The sequence below is a fragment of the Lissotriton vulgaris genome, chromosome 6, assembly GCF_964263255.1.
Source record: "Lissotriton vulgaris chromosome 6, aLisVul1.2, whole genome shotgun sequence".
In the NCBI taxonomy this organism is placed as follows: domain Eukaryota; kingdom Metazoa; phylum Chordata; class Amphibia; order Caudata; family Salamandridae; genus Lissotriton; species Lissotriton vulgaris.
In genome coordinates this window covers 541,203,173-541,227,121 of record NC_141694.1, presented here as the reverse complement: position 1 = coordinate 541,227,121, position 23,949 = coordinate 541,203,173, and the positions used below count along the sequence as shown (strand labels likewise).

The 23,949-nt window shown below is 42.4% G+C and overlaps 1 protein-coding gene across 1 annotated transcript in view; it reads right to left on the bottom strand.

Moving 5' to 3' along the window:
* Nucleotides 1–23,949, bottom strand: part of LOC147707531 (dynein axonemal heavy chain 5-like) — a 1,425,553-nt gene that overhangs the window by 700,910 nt on the left and 700,694 nt on the right. The window contains exons 43-46 of the mRNA XM_086925656.1: nt 14,288–14,386; nt 4,555–4,692; nt 3,556–3,776; nt 830–1,020 (exon numbers count right to left, since the gene is read on the bottom strand). Coding sequence (XP_086781782.1) covers nt 830–1,020; nt 3,556–3,776; nt 4,555–4,692; nt 14,288–14,386 — 649 coding nt within the window. The remainder of the gene's footprint in view (nt 1–829; nt 1,021–3,555; nt 3,777–4,554; nt 4,693–14,287; nt 14,387–23,949) is intronic.

Below are 23,949 nucleotides of genomic sequence, written 5' to 3'. Positions count from 1 at the left end.
TCACTTTACAAGAGTAAAGTTATTTTGTGAATCCACAACATGAATACACAACCTTAAAACATGCTATTTGCAGACCTAAGTTCAACTTAGGTACAGAAATTATTTTTTGAATTACGATTCATCTATCTATGAGACGTGAATGACATTTTTGCCTCCTCCATTCATGGTAAGGCTGCTGATGGTTTGGTTTTCAACTGGTCACACTGTCTTGTGTAGACCAACAGGCAGGGCTTAGCTGCTCGAGGACCAGCTGGCACACTGATTTAAGCAGTTTAAAAAATATATATTTTAATTGTTTATTTTTAATTGAATGCTGTTCTTCAGTTATCTATTTTCCATTCCATTGCAAAGTAGGCACATTGAACTTGGGTGGCAGCTGTCTAACTGACAGAAAGTCCAGGTTGGTGGCAGACGTCCATGCTGATCTGCTACAGTGGAGTGCACTATCTCTCAAGGTACATGCATCCTGGTCATGTCTCACTTATGACTGCCTCCTGAATAGGCCACAATTCTTAACACATTATGCAAAATGCCACTAAGTTCTATAGGAATTGTGGGAGCCAAAGAAAGTGCATACTGGCAGTCTCTAAACTCAATTTCTGTTTAAATGTACCATTTATAATAGTAAGGTATTAATGGCAGTCAATAAAACTTTTAAGACCTTTTATGACAGTTGTCTTTTGTTGTTTTATACTTTGGAGACAAGGATATATTGGTATTGAGAAGTTCTTCAAGTGTGGGTCACAACTAAGTCAGATGTTTGGTATTGTGCCAGACACACACACACACACCCATGCACACACACACACACAAACATATATACACTTACTTGCGCCATAGGGTATGTTTTGCTGCACCGACGTGATGCTGCTGGACCTGGATGTTCTCCCTCCATCATTTAGGGCATCCAGGCGGTTTGATTGGTTGTTGCTTGCTTTTTCACTTTCCCTCTTTTGGGCAGCTCTCTGGATCACACCAAGGAAAGACTGGAAGCTGAAGTGATGATGACAATTCTCTGGTCTAGGAATAATACCAGATTTCAGTTCTAAGGTTTATATTTGCCTGGTTCTATCATGCATTTGAATCCCCATCTTCACAGCATACTGCTTGGGATACAACAAACCTATATCCTCTACCAAAGGGATATGTTTAATGCGATATGTAATAAAGTATATTCTCTCCACTGCTTTCTACACCTGCTAATGACTGTCCAGCTACTGCAAAACAAATAATGACAAGTCATTCAGCAGGGCTCAGTTTCATACTAAAGCATACAGCCATTAACTGTCAATTTTGCATGTGTAGTTCTGATTGTTGTATCTTAGGTCTAGCTAATACATAACTTTAATATAAGGTACATTTTACAGCTTTAGCCCCAGATCAGCACCCCAATGTCTATAGATATCTCACTATAGTACATAGGATTCTGTAGTCCCTGTATAAACAGCAGTCTCTGATTTTTTTTATAATCGGCTACTTGTGATGAACCAAGTCGCCAACTATAAAGAATTGACATCAGAACTTGACTATTACAAGTTATTACAGTTGAGTTCTGATGTCACAATGCCTACTGCCAGAGCCAGCAGCCAAAGGGAAAGGTGCAGCAAAATTGTAACAGCTGTTGAAATCAACAAAAACGGAATACAGCTTTTTTTCTCCATCTTTATTTTAATATTCTACAATGGCAAGCAGAGAGAATGTGTTTATTTTTTGCATTCCTTAAATAGAGAACGCCTAGAATCTTTCTGCACGTTTCTATACATTCCAAGATACAGCACCTTTTTTTTTTATAAAAAGGTGCTGTATCTTGGAATGTAAAAAAAAATATAAAGATCTGTATTGAACTGTTTTTAATATCTGTTTGCCAAAAATATCTAACCCGTTTTGGATGTGTTTGCTTTTGTACTAGAAGCGTTATTTTAATTTTTATTGTTTGCTCTTTCATAAGAAAGAAATGCATACCAAGGTTTTAAATGGTTTGTGGGAAGGGTGATTGTGTGATCATCTATCTATATATATAAAAACAAATGTATGTCTGTCTGTCTGTTTGTCCTTTATGCATTACTACACCATTCATCTGAACGCCATGAAACTTTAGGAAGATGTTGAGTACACTCCTGCAAAGGTTTCTGGCATAATTGTTTTTTTAATATCGGCCCCCCCAGGGCCCTCATAATCTTTCGAATACTGAAATTGTCAGCGAATTTGCATTCATCGTTGACAGTTCTGCCCCCCCAAACGGAAATCGTTTGGTCGATCTACATCTGAAACACGAAAGAAAAAGGCATTACAAGCTTCAGAAACAGACGAGCAACAGGAAGCAAGATTAGAAGCTGTTCGAATACAAAGTGCTCAAGCACGTTCTTCTCAAACGAACGAGCAATGACAATCAAGATTGGAAGCCGATCGAATACGTACTGCTCAAGCCTGTTGTTCTCAAACGAACGAGCAACGAGAATCAAGATTGGAAGCCGATCGAGTACGCACTGCTCAATCCACACTTTCAAATGTTTTCCATATTAAAATAAATAAGTTTCAATAAAAATGACACAATGTAAATTGAATGTTATCATAACGAGTTTCCTTGAATTTCCTTTCTTCTGAGATCGCAGCAACGCGCGACGGGTAAGCTAGTATATTATATCGGCTAAAGCAGCCCCTGGTTTACATGATAAAGATATTGTAAGTCATCTCAGAGTTCCATAACCACATAAATGAACTCAGCCTCTATATGAATACAGAACTCCTTGGTGTCTTGCAATATCTTTATAATACAAGGCAGGGGGTACCTAATCCCTTAAATATTTGGAAAGTTCTTCTATTTATTTTATACTCAATCCCTAATGTTGTCATATGGCTGCTCTTCCAATTTGATATATGAGACGAGTCTAGGTAGTGACAATTTGGTGTTCTCAATTCATCCCCTCCTTAGATTCTGCATTGGTCCATGTTGGATTACTCTCTGATTACAGTCACAATCAATCTTTGTTCAATGCATGCAATTTGCAGGTACAACCCAGTTTTTCTACTTTCCTTTTAATCAACGGCACAACAATCCAAATTTGCAGCAAGAGAACACACTTGCTGTTGCAGGATCTTCCAGTATCTTCACAAATGAAGAGCAGATGTTATCATTGTAATGCATGGGATTAAGTTTACGCCAAAATCTCCAAAACAACGGAAAAAGCAAAAATACAAATAACACAAATGATACACTCTTTGAGTGGCACAAAACCTGTTGCAGGTCTGTGTGATAACTGCAAAATCACCATTCTTTATGAAAACAATGTGTTAGAAACAGAAAAAGCAAATTAAAGATGGGTGTGAGGTACATCCTGCAAAGAGGACCTTTAAAAAACGAAAGAGGGATAAACCTTAGCATCCCTTATGCACAACTTAGCTTGCAGCCTACATCCACACTCAGTCAGTCTCTTGCTTGTGCTCTCACTCATTCACCTGGTTTCTTTTTCACAATTAAAACATGTTATAAACAGTTGTTCTTGAGACAATGGCAAGGCACTCCTGAAAATCCCGGCTAAATTTATAAATACTAACAGCTGCTCCTTGACAAGCTCCGCAATGAGTTGAAGGCGCTTGGCGATGGTTTTGGGACTTTTAAAGCCCAGGCTGGTGAGCTTCCCTCTCAGTAGGATGGTTTGGTCAGGAACACACAAGGAAACTGTCCGGAAGAGGGCACGCACATCGCTGGGGAGTTGCTCAAAACCAGGCTGCCAGTGGACCGTCAGGAACAGGTTACAGTTTTTGTCCACCGCAATCTGTGGAAACATGCATAAAACGCTAAGGATGATGACTATCACTATACATATAAATATACATAAACAGAACATCTTCTCTAAGGAAAACAAGAAATATATGCAATAAAAAAAGCTATATGAAGGTTTACCTTAGTTACAAAAATAAAATTGGTAAGCATTTGTTTAGTACATTAACTGAAGAGCATACTATAAACGTATGCAATAGGATTTTCTTTTTCAGATTTTGTTAAGAACTTCATGTTAATTGAATGGTGGGGTGAACAAGTACCACAGCATGATCCCGCAGGTATTCTATTGAGAATTTATACATTTTTAAATCATGCTCTCAGCATACAAGGATTATAAGAATTGAGTTAACACTATAGGAGGGCACTCGGGTGCCAAAAAGAGGTAGGTTAATGAGCAGACTTGTTGCCAGAGGATGCCTTCCCAAAGCTTCCTTTAATACATCACTCTGCTGCTTTGTGGCTAGGTGCGCTATAGGAATAACATATACATACATCCATACAACACTGATCCCTTCTAGCAAGGTCAAAATCAGAATCCCTTTATGTTTCCCAAAATTCTTAGAGATGCTATGGATAACCAACATGGACTCAGAGTGCCATTCAGCGTTACTGGAGACAATCTGCACAGGAAGCGACTCGGCTTGACCATCAACAACTAATTGACCAGGAAAGGAACCTGACGCAAGGTCAAAGCCAAAAGCAGCCAACCGAAAGATGTGGTCTCTGAGGTCATGGTGCCTACTGTCAGATACACTGAAGCTGTGGCTCACCTCTTGTTCATTGAGCAGCGCGCTCACTGGATGTTTGGCCTTCAATGAGTCATAGATAGTCTGGGCTCCATACATAAAAATGGAGACAGCATTTTCAGTCAGCAGATGGAAATCATCGAAGCAGCTCCAGCACCCATCCTACAAATCAAAGGAGTAGAGAGGTTAACATGTTTTACACCTGCTTTTCAAAGGCATTAATGCTCTCAAGAAATGCATGATTACTGTCTGGTACATGACTACAGACCATAATTTCTAAAATCAATGTCCTTACAACGTGCAGCGACAGATAGTTCCTAACATAAGGGAGACTGCAAAATAATCAGAGTCTTTCGTCCATCTCTATGATGGTGTTTTATTGTACTACAGAGAGTTGAAGAGAACACACCCTTGCTTTCATATATTTGATACAGGATTTCACAATTTCAATAGACTGCACCGCTACAATAAAGTCTTAAAAAGCCGTTTCTAAAAAACAACTAATTGAGTCTCCTTGTCTCTGTTCACGTAATTCTTGATGCATACATGTCTAATCACCTTGTATAACAATACCAGTTGAGATATTGTTTGTTTATCCTCATGTATCTACCCTAATCTCAACGTGGTTTATGGGTCATACTCCTGTAGTTTATTACAACATAGAAGAATGGGGCTGCCAGGAACTGTCAGGATGAACTGAAACTGAACCCATGTTTGTTTTCCCCGTGCACATTTCTGCAGATAGAAACTGTGGAAATCTGGCAGACTGGTGTGTGAGGATACTGTTTGTTTATCCCTATTCTTCTATGTAGCCGCATTCCCATGCATGGGCATCTCCAATGCTGAACCTAAGCAGTAGGTCAACTTCTTCTTTCAAGTAAGGCCAGAGAGAGAGCTTGCTGGTAGACTGTCAAACATTTGAGGTTGATGGTCCTAAACCTGGCAAGGTTAGCTGACAGAGAGCACCAAAGAGATCCCCGGTCACCACCGCTGTGGTACACAAGATTCTAGTACTGAAATCGTGGCAAACTGGCTGGAAATTTCTGTCCCATCATTATAGTACGGTTGCAGACTGAGATTGTGTATTCTAATAGTGCATCAGTTTCAGCAGGTCTTGCCCTTTGCTTATTCCTCCTAGACTAGTCCAGTCATATTTCTTTGCTTCAGGTATCAAAAGGAAGGTGCAATGGGGATGGGTGTCTCCTTTCAGGGGAAACCCAAAATAAGTGAGCAAAAGAAGAGAGAGGCTGCACCATTTAACTACCTGTTAACCTATGAAAATAGCCCTTTCTGGGCACATTCTAGCAGGAAAGGGCAGCTTGATTTCGTATACTTCAAAAGGACCCCATGTTTCCTTTCCTCCAACCTTTAAAGGACCTCAGGTGTACACTCAAGAAGCCAAACTATTCACTTTATTGTTTGGGACTCTCTTAACCTCCACAATATCAGGAAATCAAAATGGATTCCTGTGTAGACTCGGCCACATGTGACACACTCAAAGCGCAACCTCCATGCACCGAACTTAAACAAACAAACGATGCACCATGTACCACATCGGTGAAGCAAGAGACACAGATGCAGGGGACTGGCAGACTTATTTTAAAATAGTGAAGATACCAGTGGGAGATTCTCCCTGGCAGGTGAGTGGGCGACTCTCCCTGGCAGGTGACAAGGAAAAAGGCCTTTCCTGCCACAATAGTCTGTCACTGGCATCACTCTCAGTAGCCTGATGGGCAGATGGTAGTCGCAATTGTGACTTTGTGTGCCCCTCCATGCCACAAAGCACCACTCTGGGTCACATATCGTTTCACAGAAAGCACTTAGGGCACACAACTGTAGTGTGTGCTGAGGCGAAATGTGAGAAACCTCCAGAACTTACTATGGGGGAAGTCAATCTAGGCACATGTAATCCCGAGTCACACAGGAACTTTGTCCTTCCTGATAAGCATAATTTAGGTCTGCGCCTAGCCCTATCTTACACTATGCTGGTAGTTAATAAAAGCATTGAATAATATGCGCTACTTGACTCGGAACAAGCACTCTTGTCTTGATATTCCGTGATGGGTCAATATATCATCACAAAATCTCCCTCGTCCGTCACAACTCCCTCTAATAACTTGATATTGTTTTCCAGTGCAGTGAAGGTGCCCCTGATAGATCGCAATATCCCCCGCTTTTAGTCCGCTTTTAGCCAGGCATGAACCCGGGATGCTTATCTTAAATGCTTTCCATACTGTGCTAATCTCTGGGACAGAGGCGTTATTTCTCTAAAAAAAAGGCCACAATTTCTTGCCTCAGTTGTTCGTGAAAGGGTACATCCAGCAATACCACTGGCGAGACCCGCCAGGACATAGAGGGTGAGGAGCTAGTCTGAGGTATCAACGTAAGCACCACTGGGAAATGTTCAGAGTAAGTGCGTGCTAATTGTGTTGCATCCTACACCCAGACTCCAAGCCCCTAGAGAGGAGCCCATAATCTAATCTCAGCCAATTGTGAAGTACTCCCGAGTGGAAAGTTCCCTCCCTGTCCAGGGGTTGTAAGAGTCTCCACGCATCCAGCAGGTGGTGTTTCTCCATAAGAGCATTAATATGTCAACTAGCAGAGGCCTGATGAGGAAGCTGTGTGTGGGATCTATCCATCATTAGATGCAGAGTGATGTTAAAGTACACTCCCCAAGTGATATGTGTAGGTCCTATGTTTACTATGAGGCCCCATATTCTATCAAAAAAAGCAGCGGTGTCTATGTTGGGCCCATAATAATTAACAAGCGTAATGGATGTTGATGCCATCCTCCCCCACATCAGGGTGTAACGACCCTGAGAATCAGTAATCGAGCCTAATGGGGCATAAGGAGCACCCTTCCGGATGAGTATCGCAGTACCCCTAGCATATGAGGAGTAACTCGTTTAGCTTTTTTGCGATGCCCAGCGACCAGAAAAGATAGTATGTGTGTCGGGCCCCATATGTGTCTACTGCAGCATAGCTACATGTATAATGTGCTTAGCCAGGTATTCTAGCACATGTCACTGTTTACGGGGATTACCCAGTCCTCTGATGTTCCACGCCAGGCAATTATATGTATTTTGGGAGTCATCATTTCTTTTGAGTTCAGGGTTAGTCATCTCAGTACGCCCATGGGTTTGCTGGTGGATTGTTCAATTTGCCTCAAGACTGCATGGGGCACAGCATCGGAATCATAGCTGGCAATGTAATCAGATGAGCACCAAACAACATAAAAAACCAAGCCCCTTGCCTACCACCACCCACGGTGACAGCCCAATCCTGCCAGGACATAATCTGCCTCCCAATTCTAATGGTTTACTAATACCTCACTCTTGGTGACACCCATTGTAGTTGCAGGCACCAGTCATCAATCATCAATTACTAACAAGAGGTTAAATAGTCTTTGACAGCGCTACCAATTAGCAACAGACAGCCTGTAGTAATGTATTGAGTCAATGAGTGAACCCAAGAGAGGAAGTAGGTGCCTCAAAATTGAGTGTGAAGGAAAGAAAGAGGAAATGATGGGGGGAAAGGAGCGTGGGGGTAGAAAGGGAAAAGTGCTAACAAAGGAGTCAAAGCTGGAGGAACACAGACCAAGGAAAATAAAAGCAATAACATAGTTTAGGGGTATCCTTCGGGAAGACAGCCGGAGAGCCTGGCGGGCTCCCCCTTGAGTGAACGAGGGTGTCAAGGGCCAAATTGTGGGTTTCTCAAATGACAGCGTACAAGTTCAGGGTTTGCAAAGCAGACTCTTTGTGCGTACCTGCATTCACTCCAATACCAGTTAAATCATGAGGGATACCTGTACTGCGTATATTAATCCTGCGCAACAATGCCTCTAACCCCCAGATGCATCAAGAACCCATTTTGCTATTCCTTAATAGCGAAAAATAACGATTCGCTATTAAGGAATAGCAAAATGCAATGCATGAAGAAATCACAAAAAAAAATAGAGATTTCTTAAAATTCCTTAATTGCGACTCGCAAATTGCGAGTCGCAATTAAGGAATACCTCCCCATTCATTCCTATGGGCCTAGAGGCCCACAGGAATGAATGGGAAGACATTAAGTATGGGCGAATTTTGCGAATCTCGCGTTCGCGAATTTTGCGGATTTGCGAACTCGCAATCCGCAAAATCCGCGAATTCTCGCGAATTTGTGGATTTTTTTTTTTATGTTCGCACGGGTTTCTGCAGCTTCGCGAGGGTTTTGTACAATTTTGCAAATTGCAAAATTGTACAAAACGCGTGCTAACTTGCAGCAACCCATGCGAACACAATTATATGAAGAGAAAGAAGCTCCTGGTCACAGGAACAGCACGGGGATTGCGCTCATGAAAGTCAAGGATGCAAAGGCCTCTACCCAGCATCACAGCTGATTTTCCACAGTAGATTTGGGAAGAGGCACACCTGTCCCGCCTCGAAGACGCTCATGATTGTTTTTGGGCTCATGAATGAGTCACTGATTTTGAGCATCAACTAGTTCGAGTGACCATGTGTGTGTTACTATGCAATCGCCCTGAAGGGCGCAGGGGTCCCTTGAGTGACCTGTGTAAGGCTGTGCCTGTAACTATTTTACAATGGCGCCAGCAAGCTGCCAGCGCCGTTGTAAAATAGTTACAAAGTTAGCTTGCACAGGAAGCACTTAGATAAAATAAAGCAGCACCTGCTTCGTTTTATCTAGTGGTTCCTGTGCAAGCTAACTTTGTAACTATTTTACAACGGCGCTGGCAGCTTGCTGGCGCCATTGTAAAATAGTTGCAGGAGTGAGGGTTCAACTTTTGAACCCGTTACGTTCGCGGATTTTTTTTTGCGGATTTTGCGGGAAATCCGCAAAATTTGCGGATTGCGGATTTCCCAAAAATCCGCAAAATCCGCGAGCGTAACGGATTTCCCGCTCATGCTTAGAAGACATTCTCAATTTGCGAATCGCAATTAGCGAATCGCAAATTGAGAATGCGATTTCAAGGGTGCAGGGGTGTCCAAAGGACACCCTGTTGCACCCCTGAAATTGATCTGTGCACATATGTTGCGCACACACATGCCTTTAGGGCATGTGTGTGAGCAACATGAAACTTTGAAAAATGCACTTTAGTGCATTTTTCAAAGTTTTTGCAAATTACCATGAAGTTCAACTTCATGGTAATTTGCGAGCCCTATTAGCGAAATGGCTATTTTCAAAACTTTAATGCATTGCATTTAAGGAATCTCAATTTGAGATTCCTTAAATGCAAGTAATCGCGATTTTGCGATTTCTTAATTTGCGATTTTTGCATTTGGATTGATCCATCCCAAATGCAAAAATAACGGTCGCAAAGGGGCAGATTCTGAGAATCTGCCCCTTTGCGAGCGGATTTGACCTTGATGCATCTATGCATAAGTCTTCGTTTTTAGCAGAGATTACTTTGAGAACTTTCTCTATGTTGATAAGCTGGTCCCTTCTGCGGGAGACAGCGTCTTTGATCGCAGAGTTTCTGAGCTCTGCTTCAGTTATACGGCCATCTTGTTTCTCCATCTTCTAGGTAATGGAGTCCATTCTAGAGTACATGGTATCAATCTTGGATTCAACTGAGGTGAGACTGTGCTGCTTTGCTAGAAGTAGTGATTTCATATCGGTAGTATCAGTCGTTTCTTCACTGAGTGCTTCCTCAGTGAAGCTCTGGTCAGCACTGCCACCAGGGGTCTGGGAAGACCTTTGCCCTTCGAATTGCAGCTTGGTCTGTTTACCCCCCGGTTCCCCCATGATGCTTTCAAGGGTACTGTCTCTACAGCTAATATTATGACTATGTAGTCTCAGTTACTAATCGCAGTTGGTCGTGCACCTGCTTTGGATCCAGTGATTTCCTGTTCACATCAACCAGCCATTCCAAGCACCTGCCTCAATGTGACCCATAGACCCGCCTCTCCTCCACCCTATCCAGCAGATGGGGATTTATAAACTGAGGTAATGCCAGCAGTACTTCTCTGCTCAGTTTAAGTATGGAGACAGGTGGCATCAGTAGCGGGCCCCTCTGAGCTAGTTAATGTGGGCACTGATAGCACTCAGTTCTAGCCTGTAGCAGGTTCCATCATCTAGCTGTATCTGTATGCACTACTCGGTGCCTTTTAATTGGGTGTGGGGTCATAGACCATGCAGTGGGAGTACAGTGGGTCTGACTTGGTCCTTGTAATGTTTTTGTATATTTTGTGGGGGGATCCACTCCCTCAGCGCATCTGTAGCTTAGATCCTACCCACCTGGAGTAGTTGGGTCAGCAGCACGTATTAGTTTCAACAGCCCCCACTCTGCATCCACAGTCCTGCCTGCACTCACCACGTTTTCGCAGGCCTCAAGAGCGGTGCTGCAGGCCCATAGTCTTCGGCCCCCTACAAGGCGGGGGAGGCGGCTCCACCACATGTTAGGATAAGTTCGCCCGTGGTCCACACCCCAGCAGAGACGTAGGCTCAGCGGTGCATGCTGTTATCTTTTACGCGGTTGCCATTAAGGCATACCTCTGAAGCAAATAAATAGTGGCACACAGGAGTTGTACCAACTAACTCCCCATGATTAGTTGAAGGCATGCAGGCAAATAAATCTGCAGATTGCAGCCATTTGGGGCAGGATTCCATCGGATGCTGGTCCCCGATGGCAGGAGCCTCACTACAGGGAATCCGAGAAGGAGCCAGCAAAATCTGTTTTCCTCCACCTGGGTTGCACGTACATCTCTGCAGCCCCATGCCATAAGTGAGAGTAGGAAGTATTTCCTCTTGTATATTTCTATGATGGGTGCAATAGGTTTTTTTCCGTATAGATGCAGCAAGTGCAAAAGTGGCCCCAATTGTACGCAGGAAGTTTTCCAACCTATACCTGATGCAGGAGTACCAGGAACAGACATTGTCAAATACCATCCTGAGATATGGGAAAGAGCTCACCTTTTCTATTATTCTTCTATATGTAAGGTACAAGTGTACTTCGGGCCACACACCGTAATAAAAGTTTTTGAAAAATATGTTTCTAAATCAAGGCCATTCATGAACACCACAAAACTAGATATCATCTTCTTGAGACCAATTGCCATCCTGGCCTAAAGCACTGTGTCGTCTGCATAAAGTAATGCATGCACAGCTTTATTATCAACCCGCGGCACATCTGCCCCTGCTATCACCAGAGTCTTTTTGAAATCATTGATATACAGGAAAAATATATATTGGCATACTCCACAATTAACTTTGAATAATGGAGTGCACTCGCCATCATCACCAAATCTGATTGAAGCCTAGAGATTCCAATGAAGGTGTCTTAGCCAGTGTGCCTAATTTGCCTGCTTGCACATTTGAGTCAACGCAGGCCTTAACAAATAAGGGCTGAATAACAATGTGAGTTGCTGGTGGGACCTTTATAATAAAATTCTCTTTGTACGTCGAGTGGGGGGCATTGGGCCTCTGGACAGACAATTCCCAGGTGACTCTATAACCATAAAATCTGAAGTCCCTTAATCACTGGTGAGGTTTTGTCACAAGCTAGAACTGGTATGGAAAAATCAAGTCCTACTAAGATCCTGCTGTTGCTTACTGCAGGGCATAAACACGTGTGATTTGTAGACCCTCAAGCCGAGTGATCACGATACATTTGTTAGGGAACATCATGATTTACCTTCTACACAGTCAACACCTGAAGCCATAAAGGAGGGTGTGATTGTAGCCCCCTCAGGTGTCAAGAGTGCACATTTAAAATTCCTTAGTTGGAATATTGCAGACTTGGCTACTAAACTTCATTCTGAGGGAATGGCATATCTTTATTAATACCTATGATATCTATCGGGTTTATTCAACATAAGTGGTTGGTGAATCATATATCCTATGATGGGTATATGTGCTACAATCTTCCTCCTTTTCCTTCTCCTGCAGGTCGTACAATAAAAGGCATGACAGCTTGCTTTAAAGTTGACCTAGGTTGTAAAATCTCACCCATTGTGTTGGAGATGGAAGTGGTGCAGGTCTTTGATTTAAGAAGGGAAAGCAAATTTGGGATCATCATGGTAAACTTTTACAATAACAATTCGTCAATTAAAGGAAACCAGAACTACCAGGGGTTGTTCTCTTTGATAGGAGCAATAGCTGAGAAGAAGTTACATTCAGGAAAGCCCTTTAACCTTCTCTCGGCAAGTGATTTTAATAACAGGAAAGGGACTAGCTGGCCTTCTATCTAGATGATTTTCAAGTTGTGGCAAGAGTGCCTGATACCTGCCCCCCAGGCTGGCAGTCTAGGGGCTGCTCCAGAAGCTATATCACATAACTGTGTTATTGCCACCTCTTTCCCCTAGTCTCCTGGTATTAATAGTTGGTTGCACAGCAGATGTTGAGGGGATTGTTCCAACGACTACAGGTGGCTGTGCCAGCACCTGACCATCGGGATGACCCTCACCAGACTTTATCAAACTTTTTTAAGCTGGCCTCGATAGCAGTAAGCCAGGATACAGTTTATGATCCAATAAATCACAAAGGCACCTGCTTATGATGTCCCAGAAGTCAGGGTCCGGTGATGGCAAGCCTGTCGGCATACTCTGCCTTTGTGTTGCATGTTTCTGTTTTGGGTTAATCAACTTCGGTTTCTGGGTCCTTATTCTTCGTTTCGCCACTGGTCATGAATCAGGTGAATAGACAGCAGTTCAATACTATTATTTTGGCTCGTCCCTTCCCCATAACATCTCCAGTAATGCCACAGTCACCGTCCTCTTCAAGTAGGGTTAGCACGCTGGAGGGGCAATCAGTTGGAACAATGGTGGGAACGTTGACAGGGGTAACATAGGTGACAGTGATGAGGCAAGGTCCTTTATTTCATTAGAAATTACATCCACGGCCCGCACCAGAAAACTGTCAAGTGTTGTGTTGGGTTGGGTGTGAGTACCTGTTTTAGGACCTGTGGCAGCCACAAAAGCAAATTTATTTTCCCCATTACAGCCACATGGCCCACAATAATTAGAGTAAGAACCTTATGGTTGAGCTGGCAGGGCAGCTACCAGGAAACACAAGCCAGGAGCCAAGAGGGTAGACCAGCCGCTGCCTCTAATGGGCTAAGGCGGGCCTGTCTTGGCCCGATCTTCACCCAGCCATGTCCCGGGCATGCCCATACCCGAGCTGGCCAGCCCGCGTCCAGCCAGCACCCAAGAAGTTAGACCAAATCCGGCTGCAGAGACCTGTTTGGTGTTATCGAAGTGCACCACTTCCTCTGCTCCCAGGCCTTGCGCACCTTGCACAGATCTAGGGTATTTGGTCCCACCCCAGAACGGCACAAGAGTTAGTAAAAGCAGGGAGGGAACCGCTCTGTTGAACCCGCGCTGTGGGACTCATTTGTCGCTTTTGATGTGCATCGCATCCTCTTCTCCTGGGCACCGTCGTGCGCACACAGATGTCTGGGGACATAGTCCACCCCATACTGGCACCAAAGTTAGTAAAAGTGGTCAGTGAACCACTCTGTTGAGGGAGAGGATATCATACATCTTTCATATTCTCTGAACTACTAATCACACTACACAGGGCACCACTCACACTTGATAACTTTTTGTCGCTTTTGTTTGTTATATCCAGTAGAATTTGCAAGATAGGCTTAATGAGCTTTGAATTTACATGTGACTATTGATAAAGGACTTCAGTATAAAATAACTTTAGTGTAACTTCCTCCCTGTTTCTCTGTAAGAATCTATTGTAACGATCTCCATGACAGAAATAACAGCATATATATTCATGTAGCTTAAGAAACATGCACTCTGGCGCTCACCATCGCGGTTCCCAGCAAAACTCGGCTCAAAGCAGTCAGGTCTACGCTGGAAGAGCAGGTGAAAAGAAATAGGAACTTCCCAAGCAAGTATGCCAAACCCTGTTGACATAAAGAAGACAAGGAAGACATATAAAAACTGAACACAACATCAAGTAAAGCTGAGGGTGTTATGATTCACTTTGGGCATTGATAGGCCACCTTTACCAAAGGGCCTTAGCACAGGGGACATAGAATGGCATTGTTTAAACTGAGCTGCAAATTCAGCTGGTTGCTTTGCTTTTGGCATTTGCTTTTAACAACTGTTGTGCCATCCTACCTTACAACAAATGTTTTTCCACATAGTTGATGTATTGTTCTGCAAAGGCCCTTTCACAACATCAGCGTTCTAGATCTTGAAAAAGGGCTGGCAGTACAGCATAAAGCCTGTGCCTTTGCTTAGCATACACTGCATTCAATAAGCAGTCCATCTTGCATGATTTATTTCAATCATCTTACCTATTGCTTTTCTGCTGGTGTGTTTTATATTAGGGTGGTGAAACTGTTTAATAATTATATGACATCTTTCACATTAGCTTCAGTATCTTTATTCTTTTTAAACAGACTTTATCGATAGATTGTACACATTCCGCAGATCTCTGCACACCAGAGATATCTGCAGGCCAAATATGAGACATCAATTAAAGTACAATCACGGAAACAAAACGTATTAAATAACGGAGAAGGAGAAAAAATCACATCGTGTTATTCCAGCATATAGTAATAATAACTTGCTACAATTTGCTATAAACTATCCTTGCGTCAGGCGGAGTTTACGAATGTTGCTAAACTTCTTTGAGTTCAATCGGCGGTCTCCGCTGTGGCGTGCTACACTTTGCTTGTGCTGGGCACAGAGCAGCGTTTTTCCTGGCAGAGGTGGCTCACGGAAGAAAAAGAGGACGCCACTACCACTCTCTATTGCTACACGCAGTAACAGAAAAACTGGCCCTGGGTCTGATCTGAACAACGTGGAGCAAGAGAACGAGGAGACTGAGATGGCAGAGGCAACACCACTGATTTCTGGTAAAACCATCACCAAACAGGGTAAGAACTCTAATAAGGGGGCTGCTGGTAAATCTAATGAAATACCCGGCATAAAAAGCTCCGCTTCACAAACTTTACCAGATTTTTTTGAAAAGCATGCTGCGAAAAAGAAAATAACTGACAATGATAATGATAATCAAAGCACTGATATAACTGCAGTACAATCTGCTAATCAACCATCTACAAGTGGTGATAATCAGAATAACTCTAATAATACCTCAACCTTAAGACCCATTCTGATACCGACCGACTCTTCAAGGAAGGGTATTATGGGATTTGCAGTTCCAACTCCGGGTGGGGCTATCACCAATAGAGCATGCTCTCTTCCATCACTGGTATTACTATCAAATGAAACGCCAAGTGAACCACGAAGTGTAAAAGAAACTACTGGGCAGCAACATAATCAAGAGCTCCCTGAAAATTTCTATTCACTATCAGAACTCTCATCTGATGAAGCGACGGGTCTTAATAAAGATTGGGTAGACTTTAGTGGTGAGAGCCTATCTTCTGAGGGTGAGATCAGTATGAGCCCTGATAATACTAATGTGACAACCATTATAAAAAAGAAGCGGAGGAAGAAGAGATCTTCTCGCACAATGAGCCAAGAGGCTGCCTCTAATTCACCAAATAATACGAATCCCCTATCTTCTAATTTAATACCCACTGCTTCTGTTGCCAACGATATTCCGGGGTCTAGCCATAACCCTATACCTGACCCTAGTTTACAGCAAGAGAACAACGAAGAGATTACACTGAAAACCATATTTGATACCATGATGTGTCATAGAGCAGAGAGCAAGGCTGAGAATCAACGCACGCAAATGACATGTGCCAAAGTCAAAAACGCAGTACGACGTGCAATCAAATTATGCTCAGAGACTGCTGATAGGGTCACTGATACAGAGGCCAGGATATCTGTATTAGAAGAAGAATGTATGGCTCAAAGACAAGAAGTGGCAGATTTCGAAGTGCAAAAGGATGATCTATCTGACAAACTAGCTAGTTTGGAAAATCAGGCCCGTAGAAGCAACTTGCGTTTTTTGGGGATCCCTGAAAATAAAGAAGGAGGGGACCCGAGGAAATTTATCATTAACTTACTAAACGATGCTTTTCCTGAAATTACTGATTGGGATTGGGCTCGGGAAATACAACGAGCACATAGATTCCCTTTCACAATAAGGAAACCACGACAAGGTCAAGAGAACTATCCTAGGGCCATTCTGGTGTCATTCAATAATTTTCTTGCCCGCGAAGCGATATTTGCAAACGCTAGACCAGATAAGAAAGCGGACGCTCTAGGTTGTCAGTTCTTTGTGCGACCAGACTACTGCCAAGCCACTGTAGCTCAACGATGGCAACTGAAGCAACTAATTCCTGATTTTCAGAAAAAAGAAGTAACAGTATTTCTCCAAGGTCCTGCAAAACTAAAGACTATATACAAGGGACAAACAAAATACTTTATTTCTATAATCAAAGCTAAGGAGTACTTGGAATCTCTTTGAATAAACAAGAAGAACTTCGATGTACAGTATGATAAACTTAGAACCTGAGCGTAATAATTATACTGTTTAATAATTATTAGAATACAGGACCATTATGTTTCTCTATCGTTATACTCTTCTTTCTTCTTTTTCGAACTTTCTCCTTCTCTCGCTTTTCTTCTTCCTTTTTTTCTTCTTTTTTTTCTCTAGTAAGGACGCCACGGGTTAGGGACACGGCATCCATTCGCTCCAGGAACTGAAAGTTCCTGTGCCTCATATAATGGGGAGGGTGGGGGGAGGGGTTCTGGGAATAAGGGTGGGGGTGGGTAAGGGCAAGGGTTGGTGGTGGGGGTGTAAGGCAGAGGTGTTCAACGCAGGGATGAATATAAGGCATTTAAACGATAACATTGAAGAGCAAAGACTTGTGATGATGGTCGATAATTTTTTTCTATTACTTTTGATATGTATAAAAAGGTGAAAATATGTACTATTAATATCAATGGTCTTAATGATTTAAAGAAGATTGCTATGTTCCGAACAATGCTCCAAGTGCTGAATATTGATCTGCTATGCATACAGGAAACTCACATTTCTTGGGATAAACGTTCTCTTCTGAATAATTTGGGATTGGAAGTTTTGATTACATCTAAGCAAATGGGTATCAAAAGAGGCGTTGCAATTTGCATGCGAAAGGGAATGGGAAAATGTTTAAAAACACTCTCTGATAAATGGGGTAGATGGGGACTGGCCGAGCTAAAAATTGGTAGCTGCAAATTCACCTTATGTTGTATTTATGGTCCCAATCTGGACGATGCTGAATTGTTTAACACTATGAATACAGAGCTATCCACCTGGACACAACCGATTATAGTCTGTGGGGACCTAAATATACATATGTCAGCCGACTGGAACATTAAATCAGAGAAGAGATATACGGGCCGAAAGGCTAAAACTTATAAAGCACTTAGAGACCTGGTACTAAGTAATGGGTTAACTGATGTCTGGAATAAATTTCATTATAATGACCCCGGATATACTTTTTTTTCTACTCCTTATCAAAAATTTGTCCGTTTAGACTATTTTTTTGTATCCTCTGTTTTTTTGGAGAAAATTCGTATTGAGATATTACCACAAGTCATTTCAGATCATAACCCTATAATTGTTGAGATGCAACTTTCTACTGATTGCCAAAATTACACTAGATCCTGGTCATTTCAAAGAAATGTATTATTAGATGAAGAATACCTTCAATTCATGGTTAATATTATTAAAGATTACTTTCTAATAAACAATGATACTGCCTCTCCACAAGTAGTCTGGGACTCTTTTAAATCTATTGTACGGGGCGAGACAATCAGTTTTGCAAATTATAAGAGGAAAAAAAACCAAACAGATCTCAGGGACAGGTTAAACAAGATAAGGCAGGTCGAGCTGGACTTATCTACCGCATGTAAAAACAATGCTAATATAGAGGATGTACAAACTCGACTAACCATTGAACGCTCAGGCCTTCGTACACATATTGCTGAAGAAGTAGCTGCAAAATTTAAACAATATAAAACTGAACGCTACGAATTTAGCGAACGTACGGGAAAAATTCTAGCACAGCGCTTACGACAAAAATCTTCTTTTAACGAAATACAATGTGTTAAAGATACAAACGGGGTCCTTCACGAAAGTAAGGAAGGAATATTAGAGGCATTTCAGGGCTTCTACAAGATGCTGTATAACGACTTTAATAATGAAACTGACAAGACTCTTAACCCCACAGATTATTTTCAAAACATTAACCAACTTTCTTTGTGCACAGACGATATAGATTTATTTGCTAGGTCAATTAGCTGGGAAGAGATTGAAAGAGCTATTACGAGTCTTGCAGCTGGTAAAGCTATGGGGCCCGATCAGATTCCTCTTGAATTTTATCGGACATTTAGACACTTGTTGAAACCAGAGCTGCTTAAAATTTTTAATGTAGCATTCCAAGACAAAGCTCCTGGCTCCTGGTCTACAGCTACTATAGTTGTTTTTGTCAAAAAGAACAAGGATCCAAAGGAATTAGGCTCGTATCGTCCCATCTCCTTGATTACAGCTGATAGTAAGATTTATTCTAAAATTCTTGCAAATAGACTAAACGATGTTATGCCGGGTTTGGTTTCTAATATTCAACACGGGTTTATTAAACACAGGGACACTACAGATCACGTTAAACGTGTTATTGCATTATTGGATTGGGCTCAAGCAAAGGAATCCCCAGTCGGAGTTATCCTACTCGATGCTGAAAAAGCGTTTGATAGAGTAGACTGGGGGTTCCTTTGGTCTGTACTAAAATGGAAGGGTTTCCCACCACAATTTATTAAAGCTATACAGTCACTTTATTTTAATGCAAAGGGTGTAATTAGATTAGGCACGGATATCTCTAGTCCATTTTCAATTACCAGGGGGACCAGGCAAGGGTGCCCCTGCTCTCCACTTTTATTTGCACTTTACCTAGAACCCTATCTGAATAGATTAATTATAGAACCTGGTATTCCACCTGTCCGACTCCATGAGATAGACCACAAAGTCTTAGCATACGCAGACGATGTGGCCATCGTAACCTCTGATTCTTCTTCTGCTTTACCTAAAATAATAGAAATTGCTAGCGAATTTGGTAAATTTTCTGGATACAAATTAAATATCTCAAAAACCCAAATTGTACATTCTAAAACTGGCACACCCACCGATATTTTACTAAATGATACTGCCACATACCTTGGTGTAACTATATCATCTAAAATAGATGACATTGTTGGACTAAATCTGGATCCTTTACTCATATCCACTAACAGAACCTTAGAAAGGATAAATAATCTACATTTATCTTTATTTGGACGGACCAATGTCATTAAGATGTTGATTTTCCCAAAATTTCTTTATTTTTTTCGCACCATTCCTCTATTTTTCTCTATGTCCCTTTTTAATAAAATAGATAGGATGCTGTCCAGATTTTTATGGGGGTATCGCCACTCTAGAAGATCTCTAAAATGGTGCACTTTACCGCAAGGCCGAGGTGGGCTGGGATTTCCGAATTTTAGAATGTACTATTGGGCTATAACTCTTAAAACAATTAAGGTTCTATTATTTCATGATCATGCCAGCGAAACCTTTATGTCACCATCCATCTTTGAAATGCTTATGGGTGCTCATGTGCGCCAATGTTTGTTGATATTTATGGAGCCGAGTTATTACAAAAAAACAAAATTTAAGGTTCTTCTTTCTGCTTTTTTGGTTTGGAGACAAATTAACAAAGCGTTACGGATAACCTCAAAATATAATTTTTATACACCCATCTGTTGTAACATTTCATTAGTTGGTATTTCTCAAGATATCCCTACGAATCGATTCCGTCTGGGGCAGATTCATTCAGTTGGGCAACTGTACCAAAATGGGGCTCTAATGTCCTTTTCCGAACTCCAAGATATATTTGGTCTATCCAGAAACGAATTTTTTAAATACTTACAAATTCGTAGTTTTCTGGAAAAAAAAAACCTCCTATATAGTGACGCAATGGAGACCAATGATGTTATGGAGAGTGGCAGGAGGGATAGTCGTATTGGTACAATTTATCAATTAATGGTCAACAGGCTGCACGATGATCTCGACCAACAAGCCCAGAAATGGGAAAGGAAACTGTGTATAGAAGGGATAGATCTGGCAAGGGCGTTTGAGACTAGCAATAAAACATTAATCAACAGTTCTCTTAAAAGTCAACATTACATGGCATCTCTAGATCTTTATTACACACCGGCAAAATTGGCCAAATGGAAAGCTACGAAAGGTATCAATTGTAGTCGTTGCGGAACCTTAGCAGCAGACACATGTCATATGTTTTTTAGCTGTTCTAAACTAACTGTATATATAAATAGGATAGAAAAGTTTTTGACTAATTTGCTTAATACTAACATTAAGTTATGTCCATCTGTGATTATTTTTGGCTTATATGTTCCATCCGAGAGCTTATCTGCTGATCAAGAACATTTCCTTTTTATTGGAATGTCCATTTACCGTTTTTGTATTACCTCAAGATGGTTAGATGTCGATCCACCATCATTCGAGCAATGGTTGGGAAAGTTGTTAAATGTTTATAGAATGGATAAAGCAGTGTACAAATTGAAAGGACACAGAAAGAAGATATTTGCTAGGAAACTATGGTCTCCTATTGATAACTGGATTTAATCTAATAACGACTACATCGGTAAAAAGTGATATCTTATGTTCTCCATGTCTCACAGGTTTATTTTCTTTTTCTTTTTTCATGTATTTCTTATTTAGTTCTGTTAACAATGTATCAGCAATTATGTGAATGTTTGTCATTGTTTAAAATGTTTTTTTCATCCTTGTATTTTGTATGCCTCTGCCACTGAAAATAAATAAAAATATAAAAAAAAAAAATGAAAGTACAATCCAATTTTCTTTCCGTTGATAAGCAAACATAAACAAAGCAATACTAGGCGTCCCCACTCCCCCACTCCCCCTCTCCCCCTCCCCTTTCCCCCCCTCATCTTTATTCTTTTTCAAATGCCCAGTTTAGTTTAATCGTGTAGGGTAAGTGTTAAAAATGAGCAGTTTTTCTTGGTAAAATGATTCTGGCTTCAGATCAAGCCAACAAGTAACATTATGTATTCTTTATGATTAGCTGTGGTACAGAAGCTGCCTCAGGAACAAGTTACTACCCTTCAGTAACACCTTATGTGGTCGAGACAATATCTAGCCGCAGATTCCTTACTTTTGAACTTTCCCAGGCATCAGATTGGATCTGGAAAATTTGAGGTGAGCAGTACCCCTGCTTGCCGGTACATGGCATCAGCCGGCTCCACTTGGCGTAATTAACGTCATCCGTGCCACCTCAGCGCACTGACATCAGTTACTTTTTACAACTTTCCATGCCAAACGTGTGGAGCCATGCAGTGCACTGACACTAGTGTGTCCAAACTAGGACCCTGAAAGGGATCATCCCTAACCCTAGAAATCTGTCCACAGAACGGGAAGATGGGTGGGTCGGTAAGGAATCTGCAGCTGGATATTGTCTCAACCAGATAAGGCAGTACTGAAGGTAGGTAACCTGTTCATCTGATAGAGACATCTACCCTCCGATTCCTTAACTTTGAATAGATGCCTAAGCAATAGCCCCCCGGAGTTGGGTCAGCGGACAAATTTAGTCTAAGATGTCCTACAGGACCAAACAGGCGAAGTGCCCATCCCTGTAGACCTGACTGTCCAGGCAGTAATCCTTGGTAAACTTGTGCAGAGACACCCATGTCGCTGCCTGACAGATGTCTGAGACTTGAACTCCATGGGCTAGGGCAGTGGTCGCAGCCTTAGCTCTGGTGGAATGAGCTCTCAAGCCTTGCGGGAGCTGATTCTTGTCAGTGCGTAGCAGAAGACAACGCCCACAGAGAGATGATTTGCTTCTGCACCGCCCGACCTTACCTTTCCCCAAAGTAACCCAAGAAGAGTTGATCGTCCACCGGGAACTCTCTTGTGCGTCAAGGTAGAATGGCAAAGCTCTTTTTGGGTACAAACCGTGGAGGCGCTATTCTTCTTTAGAGGTATGTGGAAGTGGGCAAGGTGACCGACTGGCCCACATGAAATGGCATTACCACTTTTTGGTAGGAAAGCGGCACTAGTGTTAAGCATCAGTTTGTCAGGAAAAACTGATGAGAAGAAAGGCTTGGATGATAAAGCCTGCATCTAACTCACCCTCCTGGCCAATGTAGTGGCCACAAGAAAGGCTGTTTTGATGGAGAGCAGCCTGAGGGGACAATTGTGTAAAGGCTTGAAGGGAGCACACATCAGAAATGTGAAAAACAAATTAAGGTCCCACTGAGGCATAATGAAAGGGGAAAGAGGAAACATATGAACAAGATCTTTGAGAAATCTATTTACAATGGGAGATTTAAATAGAAAGGGTTGGTCAGGCAGCTTCAAGAAGACAGACAAAACATAAGGATACCCTGGCAGAGTTCCCAGAGCAGAGCCCTGCTGGGCATGAGTCAAAATAAAAAGTTAAATATCAGAGTGGGAGGCAGAAAGATGGTCAACAGGCTTTTCTGTACAATAGGATACACACGTTCTCCATCGGCAGGCATATACCGTCTTGATGGAGGGACGCCTGGCTACCACAACATTACAGACTTCAGGAGGAAGGTTGAAAGCTAAAAACTGCCACCGCTCAATCTCCACGCTGCAACAGAAGACCCTCCAGAAGGGGCAGCCTGATCGATGTTCATGTTCAGAAGCTCAGGATACCAGACTCTCAATACCCAATCTGGAGCCACAAGGATGACTTGGGCCCGGTCGTTCTTTGAGAACTCTGGGCAGGAGTTGTATGGGCAGAAAGGCGTACAGGTGTTGTGGGCTCAACTCAAGATGAAAAGCACCTCAGAGCAATAGCCGCCTTGGAAACTCCAGCACGCAAAACTGCTGACATTGCGCTTTCTTGGCAGAGGCTAATAGATATAACCAAGGCTCTCCTCTATGTTGAAAGAGACTTTGGGCCACCTGCGGGTGGATACGCCATTTGTGATCCGCTAAGCATCAATTGCTGAGTTTGGCTGCCCTGGCGTTCAGGGAGCCTGACAGGGGTTGAACCACCAGGAAAATGTCCTGCTGTTACAGCCATGTCCAGAGATGTAGGGCTTCTTGACAAAGGGTCCATGACACCAACCTGCCCCGTTTGTTGCAGTACCACATGCTGGTGGTGTTGTCTGTGAACACTTGAACCAGCCTTCCCTTGATGGAGGGTAGGAAGGCTTTCAATGACAATCAGATCACTTGGAGCTCCAACTAGTTGATGTGGAGATTATGTCGGAGACCAGAGTCCTCTGATCTCCACCTCTCTCAAATGGCTGCCCCATCCCAGGAGTGACACATCTGTCAATACTGTGAGATCTGGTTGGGGAAGGGAGAAGGGTCTACCTCTGACCCAATTGTGGTTCGTTAGGCATCACCGCAGGCCTTTTGCAGTTCCCTCCGAGATCTGGATCAAGTCAAAGTGATTCACCTGATGCTGCAGCCACTGGAACTTCTGGTCTCACTGTAGAGCCCGCATAGACCATCTGG